At 37.7% G+C, this 21102-nt stretch overlaps 3 protein-coding genes across 3 annotated transcripts; 2 read left to right on the top strand and 1 right to left on the bottom strand.

Moving 5' to 3' along the window:
* The first annotated feature begins 1516 nt into the window (after nt 1-1516).
* Nucleotides 1517-9976, top strand: LOC122063285. Its single transcript, XM_042626990.1, has 4 exons — nt 1517-1880; nt 8385-8560; nt 9008-9197; nt 9574-9976. Exons 1-4 carry the CDS (start codon nt 1805-1807, stop codon nt 9834-9836), a joined length of 705 nt encoding a protein of 234 aa, XP_042482924.1. The 5' UTR covers nt 1517-1804; the 3' UTR covers nt 9837-9976.
* A 1127-nt stretch (nt 9977-11103) lies between these two features.
* Nucleotides 11104-16823, top strand: LOC122063294. The gene is made up of 4 exons (XM_042627011.1): nt 11104-11495; nt 14183-14376; nt 15676-15874; nt 16279-16823. Exons 1-4 carry the CDS (start codon nt 11438-11440, stop codon nt 16461-16463), a joined length of 636 nt encoding a protein of 211 aa, XP_042482945.1. The 5' UTR covers nt 11104-11437; the 3' UTR covers nt 16464-16823.
* Nucleotides 16824-18755: 1932 nt separating this feature from the next.
* On the bottom strand, nt 18756-20246 carry LOC122063295. The gene is made up of 4 exons (XM_042627012.1): nt 19894-20246; nt 19341-19419; nt 19153-19240; nt 18756-19068 (listed from the first exon to the last, which is right to left on the bottom strand). The coding sequence occupies exons 1-4, from the start codon at nt 20158-20160 to the stop codon at nt 18975-18977; spliced, it is 528 nt and encodes a 175-aa protein (XP_042482946.1). The 5' UTR covers nt 20161-20246; the 3' UTR covers nt 18756-18974.
* Between the last annotated feature and the right edge of the window lie 856 nt (nt 20247-21102).

Here is a 21102-nt window from a genome sequence, read left to right as displayed (position 1 = left end):
TAGGAAAAAATCAGAAAAAAAAATATTTGACTTTTTCATATCTTGATTTTTTGAACTCCTTCAGAAAGAGATAAGAGCTGACAAATCGGAAATAATTAATAAAAATACATTATGACCGTGTTTGTTTGGCAAGATATGAAAAAGAAATAAGAAAAGTATGACTTTTTCATCCAATGATGGAAACTCCTTCGCCTGGTTCAACCTCTTCTTTGTAAAAAAACATAACCCTAAAACGATTCAAAAGATAATGGAAAAACAAGAATAAGCAATGCACACAATTTTACGAGGTTTGGCAAGGTTGTCTACGTCCTTGGTGAGATGAGATCCTGTTTCACTATCAATGGAGAATAGAGTTGCAGCACTCGTCTCTCACACCTCTCAGTATTGCTTGCATTATAGAGAAAAAAACCCTCGCTACAAGTATATAGTGAAAAAACTCTAATACGGAAAGTACACAATTGCCCTCAAATAGAAAATTCGTACACCAACATTCTTTGCATTACTTTTTCCAATTTCCCTTAGGTTTAGATTGAAGAGAGTGGAGTTTGGTTGCATGATAAAAAAAAGTTGGGCTAAATGAACATTCCCATACATGATCGATCCCCCACAATTGTAGTTGCAAAACTAGAGAATGAAACATGTATATGATACAGAACAAAAAGAAAGACAACTAAGCAATCACAAGGCAAAAATATACATGTTTGGTAAAAGTGCTTATGTCCACGATGAGATGATAGTTACAAGTTCTCTTTCACATACCTCTCTACACTAACAATTTAAAGGGAAATTAAAGAAATGCAAATTTCCTAAATTACCCCCATGTAAACCTTGGAATTCATCTTGTGTTTACCTAGCTCTTTGATGGACGTCTCATACATGGGCAAAACTTAGTCCAAGACTTCCCGACTTTCCCTTAACCGATGATGAAGAAGGTATCCCCTCACTATGGTCACCATACATCATAGTGGCATGAGAAGGGTGGAAGGGATAATTTCAACCTCATACAATAGAGGTGAGAGTTAATAATGACACAACAACCAAATCACATGGAGATGCAGATCCTCTCTAGCATTCCAACACCAACCAATGAGTGCGGTTTTTGAGTTTTTGAGAAGCTTGGCATGTTAAGCTATACTTATGAAAGTCCTCTCTCTTCTGTATGTAGATAACTATGATTGCTAGTTATGAATTTCCTTCCTCTTGGTCATCAAAAACAGAAGAGAAAAAAAACACAAAACACATGCATTTTGGACCAACAAGATGATCCTTACTGACCAAGACAAACCCATATCAATATTTTGAGGGCAAACGGTCTGTTTTGTACTGATATCGTGCACTAAAACCCTAGTCAGATGGTTCTAGAATGTTTCTTTTTTTTGTGGGGAGGGGTTGAAAGATGTTTCTAGATTTATCATAAAATAAGTGTTAAGAAAGGGTAAGGACATACGTTTGTTTTTTTTTCCCGCTAAACGGGTAAGGTCATACATCAATGGAATGGAGGAGGCCCAGCAAATAAAGAAAAATGGCAAGAAGAAGGAGGTCGTGAAGTGCGCACCATGCGTATGTGATACGCTACTCATGCTTAGAAAGACTAGAATACGCAATGCAAGAGCTTCGTTACTTCTGGTGGCTAAAGTCTGGGAATCTCCGCCAGGCGGCAACTGGTAGAGCATCAAAACACTGACTTCATCGTCGAAAAAGCGTTTGCGCGTACGTTTTTTTCTCATTTCTTATCGGATTCTGAATCAATTAGTTCATCAATAACAGTAACTCATCATTAATCAAAGGAGGAGGGGCAACCGCTATGGCTATTAGATTTTGGCAGAATTTAAGAGTTGGTGCTCTTCTTCTCGCTTCGTTCATCCTTTGTATCTTTCCTGGTAAGTTTCCTCTCGATTAGGTTCTATGGATTTCTGTTCAGATAGATTTTATTCTCTTGGTTTGTTTATTTCAATAATTTTTTGTGTCTTTCCCCCAAATCTCCCTCGAATTTTAATTAATAACATCCACGTATAGTCGTAAAAGTGTGTTTTTCGAAACTCCAATCGATATGTCTGCGAGAGATATAAACGGATGAAGGTGAATCAAGAGATTCTATAAGCTAAGGGAACTGGGCTTTCGATACGTGCTCATAAATCCATCTCTTTGTGCGGCAAAGCATGAGACTTTCTCTTCTAGATCATGAATTATTTGCTTCTCTCTTTTGCTCTACTAGTGCTTTTGTTGAGTGCCGGATCATGTTTGGAAAACAACTGCTTGGATTTGTTTGTATATCTGGCGTTGAGGGGCTTAAGAGGTTGACTTTCCGTTTTTCTTTGTTGATTGCTGGTTTGTATTACATGATCTGTAATTTTGTTGGTGGAAGATAGCCAAGAAAGAGGAGAGGAAATTACTAAGGTCAAAGTTCTTGCGATGGCAAGAGAATTGAAGGTTTAAGGAAGAGATGGAATTTTTGAGCCTCTATTGGTTGGCCAATGCTACTGGTGCCTGGTGGAATTGAGACATTCGCATCAAATTTCTGTATAATTCTAGAAAATGTTATTGGGTGTTATTTTATTTATCTATGTTATGGGCAGAGTGATACAAAGTGTCAAACTACCAAAAGTAAGTATCAAACTACCAAAAGTAAAAAGAAATAAGGAAAGACATGAGTGTCCAAAAGAAAGATTAGCCAGCTTACCTAAGTCCCAAGTAGGACCTCATTTCATGGATACCTTATTAGGAAGATATTTGATGCCATTATGGGGTTCTGATATTCCCCACAACCCTGGTACATTGAAGGTGAAGAATGTTCTCTGGTTTAAGGGGTTCAGGGACCGAAGGGTTTGTGTCCATCTAGATTTAGCATGAAAAGTGTGGCGGTGAAGTAGTAATTACTCCACTAAGCTTCAACCATGCAAGTGCCTCAAGGATGAGGGTCTGAGGTTTGGAAGGATGAAGGTGAGTACTGAGTATCCTTGTTTGAATTAGTAATTGTTTATGGGTGTTTCCTAAGGGGTCTGGGGCATAGTATGACTTGTGATTTTTGAGATGCTTGCCATTTATTGGAGCTGAATTAATAGTTTTCTGAAAAAAAAAATTATTTTTGCATATTAAATTGTTAAAGTGCTTACTGATATTCTGAAAGCAGAAAGAAGCTAATAACAAGGGTCTGAGGTTTGGAAGGATGAAGGAGAGTGTCTTGCCTAAAGGATCTAGGCATAGTTTGCTGTTGCTTTTTCACTTTTCAGCTGCTTACCATTTATTGGAGCTGAAATTTAGTAACTTTCTGGAAATTTTGGATGTTTGGATATGATATTGGTAAAATGCATATTTATATTTTTTAAGCAGAAAGAGGCCAATATTAATATTACTTATGGATGTATTCAGTGGTGTCCTGAAATATTGGGGAAAAGAAAAAGGGCACGAGGAAATAGAGGAAGATGTTAGAGTTGACCGGTGCTTCATGATTAATAATCATGATGTGTTGTTGGCACGTTTTGTTTGGAGATACCTCCTTGAGAGGGACCTAGATGAATTCTCTACCCTCCTTGAATGGCTATACAAGATTCTATTGATGTAGAAAAAGAAGATGGAAAGATATGGATAAGTAGGCCTAAGGGAATGATTCCCTGTCTAGTGTCCAAATAAGAATTTGCCCTATATAGGATGTGGGTTACAACAGCTCCACGGAAAGTCATGAATTTTACTTGATATTAGCACTTGAGAAAATCTTGGCTTCCCATCATCTCAGAAGGAAAAGGTGAAGTGGAAAAGAAGAGGTTACTCATCTCCCTTTACATTGCAAGTTCGTAGAAATAGTTTGGAGCTGATATTTGGTCTTGTATGAGGTGCACTAAGTTGCCAAACAGTGTATGGATGATGGTCATGTCGTTGGCTTCTATTCTTTGGTTCTTAGTGTGTTCTCCTCTGGAGATGATTCTGTTTTCTATGGTGCTGAAAATAGAGAGGAAAGTGTTTAAAGGAAGTATTGTGCTGTTCAAAGATATTGTTTGTACATTCATTTTGGTATGTGTGAAATGTGTAGATTGGTTCGGTTTTGAGAGGTTGAGGTCTTTGATTTGTAATGAATAATAATTTCATACACGAACAGAAAACTTGTCTGGATTATATAAATCAATGGAACATGTTCAAGAAAGTTTTCAGTTGAGCAGTTTAAAGAAACAGGTTATCATCAAGTGCAGAAGGCAACTAAGTTGTTCGTTAGACTTTGCACATTTGGTTTGGTGTCAATAGGAGTTCGGTCTTGCGAGATTGAGGTTTTAAACAAAAATTGAGATATGTTTGTATGATTTTAATTTCTAAATGGAAGATATTTCTCTAGCATACATAAAATGTGTGCTGATTACAGAACAAAAAACAGGAGTTGTTGCCAATAGGGGGTGGGGGAGAAGATTTGCCATTATGCAGTTTGAAGAAGGCAGCCTTTTTATTTGGACAAAAGGCTATTTAAAAGTCGACACATGGTAATAAAAATAAAACTATTTGTGGGATATTCACATGAAAGTTGTTTTCTACCAAAATTGAAAATCCCAAACACCACCTATTAGCCTATAAGTCTTAATCCAGTAAGAGGCTAAAAGCATGGTGTGGATTCAAATGGTTGGATTTGAATTTTTCCTGAAATGTTCTTCCTTGACCTAGCAATCATATCCTTGATGTTATCCTTGATTTTTATTTTTCACTCTGATGTTGGCAACTAAGGAGTATTATACTTATGCTACCTTCTGGGATCCCCACCCCCTTTTTTGATATTTTAACTCATCTTTTCTACCTTTATTCTATTTGAGCAGCTTACACATCTTATAGAGCTCATAACATAAGAGTAGTGATGTCGAAATGTTAATGTCTCTGATTCAGAACCTCCGAAGATATCTGCAGTTACCAAACCAATGTTGTCTATGAAGATTGGTGCCATAAACTTATTTGTGTTTTTTCCTTGATACTGCAAGCCTTAAATAGTTCATTTCCCCAATCCTTAGCCTTTTTTCCATTTAGCATTGTTTAGATGTGAAATACCTCAAAGAAATTAAAATTGTAAGGAAGGACTAAAGATGAAGAAGTACGACTGTTTTTTCCTTCTCATCTCCATGTTGACTGAGAGGAATATTAAAATTTTTAACCATAGTTGTCAAGGCGTCACGTCGAGGTGCCCTTCGCTGGAAGTGTGCCTTCGTCACCTAGGAGACGCCTTGACTTTTCCCCTCCAACAACTAGGATCACCTAGACTCGTGACAATTATTCTTTTAACCCATCGTTCTGCACATCACAAGTTAGCTACAAATACTTGGCTCACTTTTCAAGTCCAATGGTTGTTTTTGGGGTCTCTTCAAACATGGCATAGACTTATTGTGAGTTTGCATTAGAATATTCCTTTGCATGCTCTTTCATGGGATTTACAAGAGGAAAGAAATATTAGAAATTTTTGGTAAATTTTATAATTTTCCTAATCATTTCAAAATCTGTCTCCACATTTTATAAATTGCAAGGCTAAGCAATAGTGGCAGTAGCATAACAGTAAGACTTTCAATATTAAGTAACTACGGCATACAATAGGTGACAAAGGTAGGTGTAAGCAAACACCAATCAGATATAGGGGAAGATGCAAATATTGACCAGCTTCATATACACAGCAGATCTGGTCTTCTATGTCAATTGTACAGCAGGAAAAAACAAGGAGGAAAAGCAGTACACATGGGGGAAAAGAGAGGGCAGAGAGAAAAATTATAGAAAGAAAAGGGAAAGAACTCGTGAGGAAGGAAAGAGGAAAAAATGAGAAGAAATAAATAATAAGAAGAAGAAGATGAGGAGAGAGAGAGAGAGAAAGAGAAACTCACGCATAGGGGAAAGAATTCCAGAAAAAATCTGTGTTCTCTTGAAAGGATTCCAGAAAAATGCTGTGTTCTCTTTATTCATTCTAAAAAAAACTGTCTCCATTCCTTGGTCATAAAATATTTAAGAAAGAAAAAACGGAACCGTGGGGGGAAGGGGAAACAGTTACAGCTATAAAATGGGGTCAGTCATAGGCTTGTAGCCATCAAAAGGGGCCAGTCACAACAGGATCAGTTACAGCAGGGATAATAAAAAGAAAAGAAACAATAAAAATAAACTAAGTTGAGACTAGTAAATAACATGTGCAGGGCATGGGCCACTGCATGTGGGGTCTGCCAGCGGGGCTCTATCAATGTGGTAACCTTGAAGCTGATAATCAATCCACATAGAAGCAGTGGATGGCTGAGATCTGCAATGCTTCCTCTGGTATACTCTGAATCCACGATCAGTTGGTATGATGTCCTCATCAGTATGTGACTGAATTTGAGTGAAATTCGACACATGGTGAACTTTTTATCATTTGCTACATATCCAATAGTCAAAATTACCACATCACTTTTCCATGTGGCACAACCAGGTGTGCAGAGCATGTTTTTTTCTCCTTTGTGCAGAGTAGAAAATCTTCTTCCTAAAAATTGTACTTGAAACATTATAAAACCTACAATTGCATTTTGAACCCTTTGGGCGCTTATGGCTTATTAATGCAGGAGTAGATTACAAGAAACAAAGACCATCAAACAAACCCCCAATGATACAATACCAATGCAGGAGCAAAATCAGCCCAAAACTCAACCGGATAGGAGAGAGAAAGACCTTCTATAGAACTGGAGAGCGCAAGGTGCGGCCAAGTCTGTGGGAGTCCGATTGAGCTGCACTTTTGGGTGTAGATAGTCTCTAGGGAGGGTACAAAAACCCCAAAATATGAAGGGTTTCTGACGGCTGGTTATGGAGTTATACGCTTTCTTGATTTTCAGACCTAGGAGAGAGAATGTGAAGAATTCTGCAGGAACAACAACTTGTCTTTTTCAGATAACCTTCAAGAGAGGATCGATTGATCTTCATAAAGTATAGAACTAGTCCTCCAAAGGATCTGCAGATCAGATCTCAAACTTGGGCATCAATGATGGTCGATTGGCTTCAAGAACAAGAACTCTTTGGCTGGCTGATTCTGATTTTGTATGCTTTAAAAGGTATGAACTTCTAATAACAATAAACAGAAAATAAAAATAGAAAAAGAAGAATCGATAGAGGGTTGAGAAGGGTGAAAGAGAATAAAGGAATGGGTATCTCAGCCCTCAGGTTTTGAGTATCACACCCCTCAAAGGTTTAGGCATCTCACCCTTCAATAACAGTTTTTTTAGTTAAAGAGTAATCATTTAATAATTCATTCATTCAAATCTCCAATTATAAGTACATAGGCTCCTCTATTTATAGAGGGCAGAATAGCAATCAAACTACTACTAGGAGCTAGTTTCCCAATAAGACTAGACACTCTTACTACAACTAGGAATTCAAAATAGGACTAGGACTTGACTTTATGACTCCAACATGGAGTAGGATTAACTAACTAATAGTCCATATAGGACTTTACAACCGACCAATGGCCTAATGGGCTTTTATTGAATTAAATAGCAACTAACTAAACTAATGAATTAAATCCCGTTTTTCTACCTTCTACCTTCTACCTTCTACCTATATTTTAGGCTCATTAAAGTGGCAAATTTCAAAGAAAACCCATGAGATCAAAGGCCCAACACATATATAACACAACCCAAGGCTTATTTGTAATAACATAAGCCCAGGTGACTTATCTACATCACTTATAGTCTTACTTCAATTCGTTGGGGCATTTGTGACTTATATTAGCCAAGTCCAGTACCCCTTGCCCAATTTTGGATACATATCCCTTTATCCTGAACTTTAGGAGTTGGACGGATCTGACTCCTTGACACAGTTCCGTACTTTATTCCCGTATCTGAACCCAAGTATCACTGGATCCATGATCCCATTTGTTCTGTTAGGAGGGAAAATGCATGGGTTAAAACTTCATTTTGATGATTGCGCTTTGGAAATTATATCGATTAAAACTTCTTCTTCTTCTTCTTCTTAGTCTTTTATGATATTCTAAAGTTTTTGGCAGTTCTAAGCTTTAATGACTGAAATAATTATCCATTAGGTCTCAGCTAACAGGGTTGTAGGAAAAATCTCCCAAAAAAAAAAGCTTACGGGGGCAGATTGTTGTTTCAGCTAAGAACATAAGCACATTGACAAGAACATTTTTCAGTGAATATGCAAAAGCTGCATCCCTTTAGCATGCATGTCTGATGTGCTTGGCAAGTTGGGAGTCAGTCAAGTGGCCCAACCCTTTTATCTGTTATCATTTTGCAATGAGGAAATGAGCCAGCTTAGTTTGCCTCTAAAAAATTATGTTTATTGTAAGAAGTAATATAATAATTTGATTGCTTGGTGTTTTTTTTTTCTCTTAGATAGGTGCTTGGTGGCATTTGTTATCATTCTATAGGGCCTGAATATTGTTGTCCTCTCTTTTGCAGGAGTTTTTTCTGCAGGAGTTGTTACACTCAAGTCCATCCAGATTAATAATACCCATGAATGGTTTAATGCCAAACCAACTGTTTATTTTCATTGTAAAGGAGAGAACAAGACAATTTTGCCAGATGTGAAGAAAGCACATGTTGTATATACTTTCAAGGGTGAAGAATCTTTTCAGGTTCGTAGTTAGTTTCATAGTTATTTTGAAGAACTAACGGTCTAATACTTTGTCTTCTGTTAGTAAACTCTGAAAGACCTCTGGATAAACCATTTTACATGACTTACCACGCTTTACTGTTTCTTCTGGATCCATGTATGTAACTCTCTGATCCTTTCATATGCATGAAAATATAGAAGGAAAGTAATGAAAGTTGTAACTGAAATCTAAAAGTACTGTAAGAAAAGAGTGACCAGCAAACATGGTTCAGAGGAACTGTCCATTTTCGAATGCTGTGTATCCTCATCCAGCATTTCTTCTGATAAAAAAAGAGCAACTTGTATTGAAATATGGACATGAAATTACTTCTACGTCACTTCATTCATCACTGCAGTATTGCAGACATTTTGCATAGGTTAATTACATTCTTCCAGATAAGTGAACCATGAAATTGTTCTCTGTTTGCAGCCTCTGACAGAGCTTCCTGATGAGAAATGCAAAAGGTGTGGATTGTATGAGATGGATACCCTGACATCAGATGACGTTTTCGATGAGTGGGAGTTTTGTTCTTCTGATTTTATAGATCCCGACGGTAACTATGTGCGTTTCAAGGACAATGAATTCAATGCCACATTTTTGTGCCCTCAGTGTCTAAACAGTAAGTGGTTCTAAATGTTAGTTTATTGTTAGATATATGGCTTCTTCAAGCTAGCAACTTAAGACTGTTGCCAATGGATCACAGAATCATGTCTATGTATAAGCCAGGACCTGAAAATCTTGTTAATGAGTTTCACTTGGTCGTTTATGATAAAAACCAACAATCAAAATGTTGAACATCAAAAGAAAATGATAATGATTATTGGAAAAAAACTATGGATGCCACAATTAATTTTAGCTGCGACAGATGCTACTAAACCAAGAGTTGGTCCATCTATTAAATGGTTGGATCAATCAAAAGGCAGGTCTGCTTGTGTACTTCAATTGTCTATATATTCTGATCATCGTCGCGTTTCCTGTGCTTATCATGGTTGCAGGTTCTGATCATGCATCTGGTTCAAATAATGGAGCAAATACAGGGAAGAAAATGAATGTGCTTTTGGTGATTCTAATCTGTGCAGTAGTTACAACTGTATCAATTCTTGGAGTGGTAGCTGGTTATAGATATTGGCAGCGGAGGAAGAGGGAGCAGGATCAGGCTCGGTTTCTAAAGCTGTTTGAAGAGGGTGATGGCATTTTCTTTGACGAAAAAGATGGTGATGACGTTGAAGATGGATTTAGTCTCAGACAAGAGCTATGAGGATGATTACTTTGTGTCATATTGCTCGAATCCACTCCCTCCCACATGTATATTTGTAGTTGTGCATAAATGATTTTAGCTGTAGTTTCTGTACACACATTTTTTGTAATGTATACAAAAGAGCAAATGTGTTTTTGGAAGATTAGAGACCTCAGTTTCAGAGATCAGAATCGGGTTGGCCGAATTGGACGATTTGGATCAGAATCAGCTGAGTCAGATCCCGGTTCGTTTTGATCCAGAATGGCTTATTTGGAGAGCGGCTGATTCAGTCTGATCCAGTCTGAGAGATTGTGAATATAAGGAGATACAGGCGTGCTCATTGGGGAATAATATTTGGACTTGATACATTAGGAAGTTGTTTAGATGATGAGAAAATTTAGGAAAACATTTTTGCAATTTGTTTGTCTTGTATGAAGTTTAAACTAGCATCTAATAATTGTATGGGTATGGATTAGTTAAAAGTTGTTGACTGTTGAGTAACGGACAATCCCAGACTTGACCTTTATTCAACCATTGGCCTTCAAGTTGGAAGTAGGGATGAATGAAGGCAAGTTGTTTTTCCTTCTCCACGACCTAGTCATGGCGATTGCAACCTATCTTGTCAAAAATTCCATAATTAGTAAGGAAATATAAGGGTTTTCTTTGAAGAACTTAGAGGGCAAGAGATCACTATTTGGTCACGTACGTCCTATGTTGGCGCAGGGGCCAACAAGAGTACATGTTATGGTATCAATATAGATGGAATTCTTTATTATATGGGGAGGTGCAGTAATTTTGTGGACTCCTCTATCTAGGCACAAGATAGCATTGTTTTTAATTGACTTAGAATATATATTCAATTATTTATAGGATGATGTTTTCTGTCCGAAGTATAAGGGTTGCACCAGTGCAAAGGTCAATGAGAGCACACTTGAAAGCATCAATAGGGTGAGAACACACTAAGAAGCATCAATAGGGTGACCATTTCCACCATTAATGGGGTGAGTAGATCATTTCGCCTACCTCTGTGTCTAGGCAATCCTTACACTTTCAGACAAAAAACATTCTCCCTTTATTTATATATTTAAAAAACCTGTTTGCATAATTGTTCATTAAAAAAAATTAATTTATATATTTAAAAAGAAAAAAAAGTTGGGCACGCCGCCATGGTGCCCACTGCCCAGAATGGCAGAATGTATCATTCTCTCTCCCACTTCTTTGAAAAATCCCTTTGATACATATCACTAGCCCGCAGAAAGCTGGCGGCATGTCCGATCCGCTCTCTCTTTTTTTGTTTTTTTATTCTTTCTTCTTTCTCTACCTTTTTCTCTACTTGGCAACCAAACAAAGTGTATGAAATGTCGGCATTAGAGTGGCTGAAGAAATTGGTTATCAGACTTCCACGCTGTAAAACCCTTCCCCTTCCCCTTCCCCTTCCCTTCCCGAGGGTTTAGGGCTCAAGTGCGAGCGACAGCGTTGTTCGTTTCGTCTGACTAACGTAAGGAAATCTCCAGCAACCAATGGCACCAAAACAACCACTTCTTCGTTGCATTTTGTTGATTTCTAATCGATTCTGAATCAATCAGTTGATCCATAATCAGTTATCAACTTTCGAAGGAGTGATGAATTTAAAAGTTCGTTCTCTTCTTCTGCTCGCTTTGGTCATCCTTTGCTTTCCCGGTAAGTTTCTTCTCTACTAGGGTTTCTGAATCTCTGTTCAAATAGTTTTTATTCTCTTAATTTGTTTCTTTCATTCGCGTTCCAAGAATCTATCAGCTAAAGGGAATTAAGAGATGCTGGTCATTCGATACGCGCGCATGAAACAATCTTTATGTGGCAAAACATGGACGTTTCTGTTCTGGATCATGAATTATTTCAGCTCCAGATTCTAATATTCTCTCTCTTTTGCTCTACTTGCGCTTTTGTTGAGGGCCGGATCATGTTTGGAAAAGGACCGCGGGGATTTGTTAGTATAATCAGCGTTGGGGGGGGGTTTAAGAGATTGGTTTTCCGTTCTGCTTTGTGATTTCTGGTTCGTATTATATATTCTTTACTGTTGTCTATAGAAGATGCACAAGAAAGAGGACAGGAAATTGCTAAAGACAAAGCTGTTGTGATGGCAAGAGAATTAAAGGTTAGATTTAAGGAAGAGATGGGACTTTTGCGCTAATATTGGTTGCCAACAGCTACTTGTGGAATTGAGAGATTTACATCAATCTTCTGAATAATTCTAGAAAAGATTATCAGATTGTTATTTTATTTATCTATCTTCTGTGCACAATGATGACTGATACGTACTTGCATAGTATGAAACTATCAAAATACCAAAACTTAAATGAGACTGCAATAAAAAAAAATAAGGAGAGACTGAGAAACAGTGGTACATGAATCCCTACAAGAAAATGTAGCCAGCTTGCTAAGTTCTGATTAGCAATTTAGCCCCTCATTTTGTGGATACCTTACTAGGAAAGTATTTGATGCCATTATGGGTTTCTGATATTCCCCTCAAACTTGGTGCATGGAAGGAGAAGAATTTTGTCAAGGCTTCAGGGGTTCTGACCAAAATCAGGGACCAAGGGCTTTGTGTCCATCTGGACTTAGCATGAGGAGTGCAGCAGACAAGTGGTAATTTCTCCACAAAGTGTCAACCAATTGAATGCCTCAAGGATGAGAGTGTGATGTTTGGAAGGATGAAGGAGAGTGTCCTTGCTTTCATTAGTAAATGTTTGTGGGTGTTACCTAAGGGGGTCTAAGGCGTAATTTGATATTGATTTTTGAGATGCTTTCCATTTATTGGAGCTGTTTGGATGATTGGACATGAAATTGCTAAAATGCATATTTTATATTCTGCAAGCAGAAAGAGGCCAATATACATAAGTTGAAATAGTTTGGCTCTTGCTTAAGCTCATGCATGTAATCAGTGGTGTCTTGAAATTATGGGGAAAAATAAAAATGGCACTAGGCAGTGGAGGAAGATGTTAGAGCTGACCAGTGGTTCATGATTAATAATCAAATTTGGTGTTGGCATTTTGTTTGGGCTTTTGGGGATACCTGCTTGAGAAGGACCTATATGAATTCACTACTCTTCTTGAACGGCTGTACAAGATGTTATTGATATACAAAAAGAAGATGGGAAGATATGGATAAGCAGTACTAAGGGTATGATTCCCTGTCTAGAGTCCAAAAGAGAATTTTATCTGATATAGGATATTTTACGACAGCTCCACAGAAAGTCATGACTTTTGCTTGATATTAGCACTTGAGAAAATATTGGCTTCACACCACCTCAAAAAGATGGGTGAAGAGAAAGAGATTAGGTTTTTCATCTCCCATGACATTGCAAGCTCGTAGAAACAGTTTGGAGCTACTATTTTGTCTTATATGAGATTCACTAAGTTTTCAAATAGTGTGTGGATGATTTTTATGGCGTTGACTACTATTCTTTGGTTCCTAGCTTGTTCTCCTCTGGAGATGATTCTGTTTGCTATAATGCTGCAGATAGAAAGGGAAGTGGTTGAAGTAAGTATTGTACTGTTGAAAGAATTTGTTTGGACATTTGTTTTCACATGTGTAACATGCATATTTGGTTCAGTTTTGAGAGATTGAGGCCTTTGTTTTGTAAATGAACAATAATTCCATACACGAACATAAAAATTGTCCTGATTATTTAAAATCAATGGAACACCTTTGTTGTCAATGTGAAAGCCTTCAGTTGAGCAGTTTATAGAAACAGGCTGTTAAATAGGTTGGGAACGTATCTAAGCTGTTTGATAGAATTTACACATTTGGGTTGGTGTAAATAGGAATTTAGCTTTAGCCTTGGATCCACAATTTCATTTGTTCCCATATGTAGAACAATGAACAGGTTAAACTTCATTTTGATGATTGCACTCTCTAGAAATAATATCAATTAAGAATGAAGGGAACACTTTGTTCCTCTTTTTCTTCTTCTTCATAGTCTGTTATCATATTTCTAAAATTTTTGACAGTTCTAAGCTTTAATGATTGAATTAATAATTCATTAGGTCTTAGCTAACAAGGTTGTTTGAAATATCTCCCTCAAAAAATGCTTATAGCGGGCAGATTGCTGTTGCAGTTAAGAACATAAGTACTTTGACATAATTCCGGGAATGCACAAAGGCTGCTTCCCTTTAGCCATGCATGTCTGATGTGCTTGGCAAGTCGGCAATTAGCCAACTGGCCCAGCCCTTTTATCTGTTATCATTTTCTGATGAGGAAATCAGCCAACTTAATTTTCCTCTACTGAACTATGTTTATTCTAAGAAGTTATGTACTATTATCAGTGCTTGGTGGCATTAGTTATCATTCTGTAGGGCCTGAATATTTTTTGTCTATCTCTTTTGCAGGAGTTTTCCCGTTAGGACATGTTACACTCAAGTCCATCCAGATTTTTAATACCCATGAATGGTTTATCGCCCATGAATGGTTTATTGCCAAGCCTACAGTCTATTTTCAGTGTAAAGGAGAGGACAAGATAATTTTACCTGACGTGAAGGAAGCACATGTTGTATATACTTTCAAGGGTGAAGAATCTTGGCAGGTTCGTAGTTAGGTTTATAGTTATTTTGGACTAATTGTCTAATACTTTACTTTATCAGTTGTTATTTAACTCAGAAAGATCGGTGCATAAACTATTTTTACATAGCTTATTATGCTTTTACTTTCTTCTGGAGCCATGTACTTAACAATATGGTCTTTACCTGCAGAAAAATATTAAATGAAAGGTGTAATTTATATCTAACAGTACTGTAAGCAAACAGTTTCTAGCAAACATTATCGGAGGAACTCTCCATCGCCAATGCTGTTTATCCTCTTCTTGCATTTCTATAAGAAAGATCACATTTCTATTGAAATATGTGCATGTGTATAGCATGCAGAATGGGATGAGAGCACCCATTGTGCAGAAACTTGCTTCCTTTACCACTTCTTCATGGTGTAATAACCCAAGCCTACTTTTCACTCCAGTTGGGATCCAATGCAGTGCATCACTTCTTCAAGATGGCTGAGGGCCTATCTGACCCTTGCCTATTTGTTTAGTTCGGCCAGGTGTAGGTGGCACCTCACCATGGGAATGCCCTAGCATAAGATTGAAAGAGTGGTTAATGTTCAAATCTTCTGTGGGTGGTCCAGAAACATAAGCAGAGTTTGGCAATGGTAGAACTCTGTTTTTAATTGTCTTGTAACTAAACTGGAGAACACCCAAACAGAAATCCGATATCAGAGATTGTTTACCCTACTCCATTCCAACATTTACTTATAAAATTCAACAATAGAATCTGGAAAGTACAGAAATACCCTTTTCCCACATAATATGATATTCTTGACAAAATCTAAATTACCCTATTGCAACAGTTATAAATCTAAATGTTACCTATTACACAATTCGTAAGAGCCATTAAATAGGGTGCCCCACTCCCTTGTAATCTGGGGTATGTGCCTGCTTTTTGAGAAGCCATTTCTTTCAGTTTGTCATATCTCTGGCTTTGTTTGTAGGATATTTCATATACTTCAACTATATTAAATAGAATCTTATGATATTGCATGCTTGCACTTGATTATTTCAGGAATATATCTCAGAACCTTTAAATTATGCTAATGTTGACTTCTGAAGTTTCCATATAAGACTCCAGAATTCCCCTTTGTCACTTCAGAATAAGCTTCCTAATTTTCAATGTTTTTCTCTGTTTTGTTGTGGGAAAGAAGATACTTCCAACACTTGCTTGCTTTCATATCAAGTGCACCTGTTACATTATTCATTACTGAAGTCTTGCTGACATTTTGCGTAGGCCAATTACTATATTCCAGATAGGTGAAAAATGAAATTGTTCTCTGTTTGCAGCCTCTTACAGAGCTTCCTGATAAGAAATGCAAACGGTGTGGGTTGTATCAGATGGGCACCCTGAAATCAGATGACATATTTGACGAGTGGGAGTTTTGTTCTTCTGATTTCATAGATCCTGATGGGAATTATGCACGTTTCAAGGACAACGACTTCAATGCTAAATTTTATTGTCCTCAGTGTGTACATATTAAAAACAGTAAGTGGTTCTACATTTTAGTTTGTTTCGATATGTACAGAGCTCCATTCTTCAAGCTGCAGTTTAGACTGTCAAGTCCATGGATCACATCTGTGGATAGGCGAGGACCTGAAAATCTTTTTGATCAGTTTCACTTGGTCATTTGTAATAAAGACAACATTCAAAATTCATCAAAAGAAAAATATGAATGGTGAGAAAAGTCAAAAGGATAAAAAAATCTTTGGATATCATTACCACTAATCCAAGAGTTGGTCCAGTAATCAAATGATTGAATCAATCTAAAGGCAGCTTTGTGTATAAGTGCTAAAACACAGGCATGTGAGAATAAAGTATATGCTTGTGTACTTCAATTGCCTACATAGTCCGACCCATCGTCATGTTTCCTGTGCTTATCATGATTGCAGGTTCTGATCATGCATCTGCCTCACATAATTTAGCAAACACAGGAAAGGGGATGGATGTTCGCTTGATTGTTCTAATCAGTGCAATGGTTCCAACTGTATCAATTCTTGGAGTGTTAGCTGCTTACAGATATTGGCCGTGGAGGAAGAGGGAGCAGCATAATGCACAGTTCCGAAAAGCTATTTGAAGATGGTGATGACATTGCCGATGAATTTGGTCTCGGACGAGTTTTATGAAGATGCTTACTTTGTCTCATATTATTTGATTCCACTCGTATTTTTTGGAATATACACGAGGGAAAATGTGTTTTTAGAAAATGAGGGACATTTTTATGTTGTGATTGGTTAGTGCCCGAGTCATAACTATTTATATGAATTTTCACAAATTAGACAAAAATAACTGAATAAGAAAAGACAGAATTCTTTAAGCATCTCCTTGTAATTTTTTGTTGTTAGCCATTTAAAATGAATTAGCAGCTGCTGCTTGTACAAATTTTCGAGGGTGGAAAAACAATCAAGGAAAGATATACTTTGAGAAGATTGAATGATGTTCCTATGTTGCAATTTGATAGCACATGTTTTTGTTGTACGGTTGTACCTCAGTTTCAAGTTCAATGTTTGTGAGTCAGATGAGCATATTTTTGGATGCTTGGTGTTTAGAACTCCATTCAGTTTAGCTTCACCAATAAATTATTTGAGATTGTGATTTACTTGAGCTTCAGGATGAACACTAATTACTGGGAGAATTTAAACTCCACAATCCTATGGAACTAAGGAGCGACCTGAGACAAATGGTCAGGATTCAACTGATAAATTCGGATTCACCCATTTATGGATGCGAGACCCACAATACAGGCATTACTCTGATCATGTATAAGGAAATATTGTGTTAGCACTACCCTAAATCAGCTTTGTTAACATCACAGAAATGACTTCCGTTTATGAATATACTCAATGGATTGAGCTTCTCCTCAAACTGCAAGTCTCTTTTGGTACGTCCATGAGCTCCCTTTTTTTTTGGAGCTCTCATCTTATTATAATCTTAATTTCTCATGCATTCATTCTCTTTCTTTATTAATACTTTGACCATTATTTTTGTGATTTCATCCACCCTCCCCCCGGCCCTCACCAATTTTCAAGCTCAGATTATGTTTTAATCACTTTCACTTATGATTCAATTCATTTTGGATCAGGCTGATTGCTGAATTGGATCGAAATTGGTCGTTCGAAGTTCTGCTGCATATTCCTTATTGTACTTCCTGTTCAGGGACGGATTCAGGTGCTCCACTATGAAAGAAAATGGATTTGACTCTCTCTCTCTCTCTGGGTTGCTGGAGAGCAAGCATAGCAGGTCTGCGTTAGAATGCCAAGGATTCTTCATGGTGGTCATTGCTATTAGTCAGAAGATAGTGCTGACCTTTTACTTTCTATAGAGTGATGAGATGCAGAAGAGTTCTCTTTTGTGTCAACAAGCTGGCACAACAGCGTAAGTCATGGACTAGATCAAATGCTGCTAGTATGGCAGAGATTGAAGACGATGAAACCAATGTGACCTACCAGAAGTAGGATATGAGCATCCAATTCTCACATCACTCTTTGATGATCACTTTGTTTATTTGGTAAAGAGGCTGGTGACATACTAGGGACAGCGTCGTCGAAATTTACAATCGCCCAAAGAACCAGGTGGTGGTGCCAACATTAAACGAATGAAACTGTTTTTAGGGGAAGCAGTGTTTTGAGATGCAGGTGCCTTTTGTAACCTGGCCGTCGGTTTTTATTCTTTTAAGAAATCTCGGACTCCATTATCCTTCTGGTGTGCAGCAATGCATTTTATCTTTTCTTCATCATGTTTCTATGTAAATTATTTCTGAATTGGTTTTGCATGGTCTGTAAGGATCTCCTAGGTCGGAATAATGCAACTTTGGCCGAGGAGTTTGAGAACACTGGTGGATGTAGTGTTGCCAGTCTGCTTCAGGTGGAGGCCAGGAAAGGAGGGTCCAGGCTGTGACCCTCACCCTCTGCAGAGATATTCAAGAAGTAATGCAACAGGTTGAGATGCTCAAATTAGAAAAAGATCAGATTGAACCTCATATGCATCCACATATCGAAACCTAGCTGGTAAGATGGAATCTGATCTAACAGTGTTGAACAGGCCAACTTCCACACGGATAAATGCATAGAGGACAGGAGAATCAATCTCGACATTGAGGCTATGACGGCTGAGGCAAGGGAAGAAGCCCACCAAGGAGTGAGCTAGAAAGGAATGATCTGTTAGGTTGTCTTGGAACAAGCAGGGCAAATTGGAGAAGCTGACAATAAGGTTGAAGGAGGTGGGGGAGGATGTTGATCCTGGAAGGGATTGGAGACGATGCTGCACTATCAGAAGATGATGCGTCAATCTTTTTGTAGGGATCCATGCGCTCATCTTTGCTTGGAATCTCCATATTGCCAACCCCATTAAATTGCAAGAAGATGAAGAGTTGTAAGAATGATCACACGAGCATTTACTTGTTGGGCTAAGCCAATTGTTTCAAATACACCTCTTTTTACAGTCATTTATTTTTTTATTTTTTTCTTTTCTTTTTTTCATCTCACCATTCTTCATGATAGTAATAATAATCCATGAAATCATCTTCAAGATGTTTCAAGTGTTTCCTTGTTGATGTGCAGGACATAACATTGGCTTCACTTGAAACAATCTAAGAACAGTCTTGGTTCCTTATAGTACGACTGAAATTATCCAGCTCTTCTGAATGAGCACCATAAATTTCTTTAATGGTATCCCTACAGCAGCTACAGGAAGAGATAAAAGAGTCATCAGAGGAAGTACTCCATTAATGCATAAATGAAATAATCCAGTATAAGTACAAGACCAACCTGCAAGCCTCCTTGTTGAATCTCTTCTTATCAATCCCATACAAATCTTGGAATATTTGTGGTTCTACACGACAGAAATATGGACGTTCTGCAATAAAAGGCTCAGTATAATCATCTTTCTCAGAAGATTCAGAGTCTCCAGAAAATTCGTAAGAAGTAAATTTTATAAAACAGTGGCCAACAATCACCAGAGTAAATGGAGCAAGTGCGAGTGGTTTTCTCGAAGTGTATACACCATCCATCCGGACCAATCAAGCTGTTATAAAGCTGAAATGCAATATTGATAACTGAGATCAAACAATTGCAAGTATTTACCAGAGAAAAGATTTGCAGTTATACAGAGTTGATTCCACAGGTGACACTGTTTCTCTGCATGATTCGAAGATTGAGAGCTCAGAAACTCGAATTGAATCAAAAATCCCCACCCCTTGTTCTTAAGAAGTATGTAAGCTCTCAACCAAATCAAGAAGTGGAGGGCAAATGAGACCCAAACCCATTTCATGATTTCAACAAAAAATAGAGCGAAATTGCATTTAGGGATTATTGAAAACTGGGTCTGATTCTGAGTAATGCAAACCCATTATTGAAATTTGGTGAAATCTAAATTAAATCAGGTCTCTAATCAAGCTCAAGCAAGTTCATTGTCTTTTAATTCTTCTTATAACACACGAAAGAAGTCACAGAACAATTGGAAATAAACTATATAAAATGTGAGATATATGAAAGATGATTAGCTGAGACCTGAATATCAGAAGGGTCATGGAAGATTTCTTCAGGGGAGGCGAAGGAGGGTCCTTTTTGAAGCTTACAGCAAGCGCCGCATCCCTGTGCGCATTGCCACAATGGCTCCCTTCGGTCTGCACCAAAGCCTAAGCTGACCCTGAGCTGAGCATCGTTTCCCTTGGTCGGAGGAGGAGCCTTGTGCTTGGGCTTCCTCCCACGCGCCTTACATGTGGCAAAGCTGCCGCCGGTGCTCGCAGTGCCCAACACCAAAGCCGCCTGAAACATTTCCAGCTTCCAACGGCGATAACACAGACAACAAAATTTAGCTAAGCGAAAGCTGCCCGGAGAACCCGAAAATATCCAAAAAAAACCGAACCCTTTACACACTCACACACACACACACACTCAAGAGCCAATCATGATTTTAGATACCGGGACATCCTTATCAGACGGTTTTGGTATCAAAGATATCGATACATGTCCCTTGAATGTATTGGTTTTTTCTCAACTTCATGGGTCGACTACATGATCTGTCAAAATAACATAAAAGAAAGAAGGGTGAAAAGGAAAAAAGAAAAAGCGAAGACGTGAAACAAGGCTGAAACACAGATGGGCTATCTCACTTAAACGCAATTGACAACATGTATTAGAATTTACCATGCCAAATCACTGGCAGATGGGAGAGTGCCACACGGGTTGTAACCTCTGGAGACCAACATGGTTACAAAGAAGAGAAAATATAAGAACAAGAATATGAGACCAATGTGTACATCATATTCCATAAGTTGAATTATTTTACGGAAAAAAAAATGCTTGTACAATCAAATCATATATCTTTTGGCCTAAAAGAATAAGTGGTGATTGTGTCAATCAGAAGATGCAGAGTAAGCTTATCTTCCTACCATTGGATAGAGTAAACAAAAGTCAGCTCCTTTGTAAGCCTCAAAAATATCTTTCGTTAATAATCAATCTCTAGTTGGTCCCCTACATGTGACCTGCTATTAAGAAAAGAATTGCAATAGCTAAATGATGATGTCTAGTATTGGTCAGTTTTTAATCCCCTATTACTCGATCTAATCCTCCACATCTATTCATTCTCTTACAAGCTTCATTAACATGTGGAAGGATATCACTCTTCCTCTATCATCCTGATGATAATCATGAATGGTGCCATGAAAGACCATCCTTCTTTTTTTCATTTTTTTCTTTTTTTTTTCTTTATTTTTT

The sequence above is a fragment of the Macadamia integrifolia genome, unplaced genomic scaffold, assembly GCF_013358625.1.
Source record: "Macadamia integrifolia cultivar HAES 741 unplaced genomic scaffold, SCU_Mint_v3 scaffold1283, whole genome shotgun sequence".
Classification (NCBI taxonomy): domain Eukaryota; kingdom Viridiplantae; phylum Streptophyta; class Magnoliopsida; order Proteales; family Proteaceae; genus Macadamia; species Macadamia integrifolia.
The sequence above is the reverse complement of the archived record's forward strand: the minus strand, read 5'-3'. Positions and strand labels throughout refer to the sequence as shown.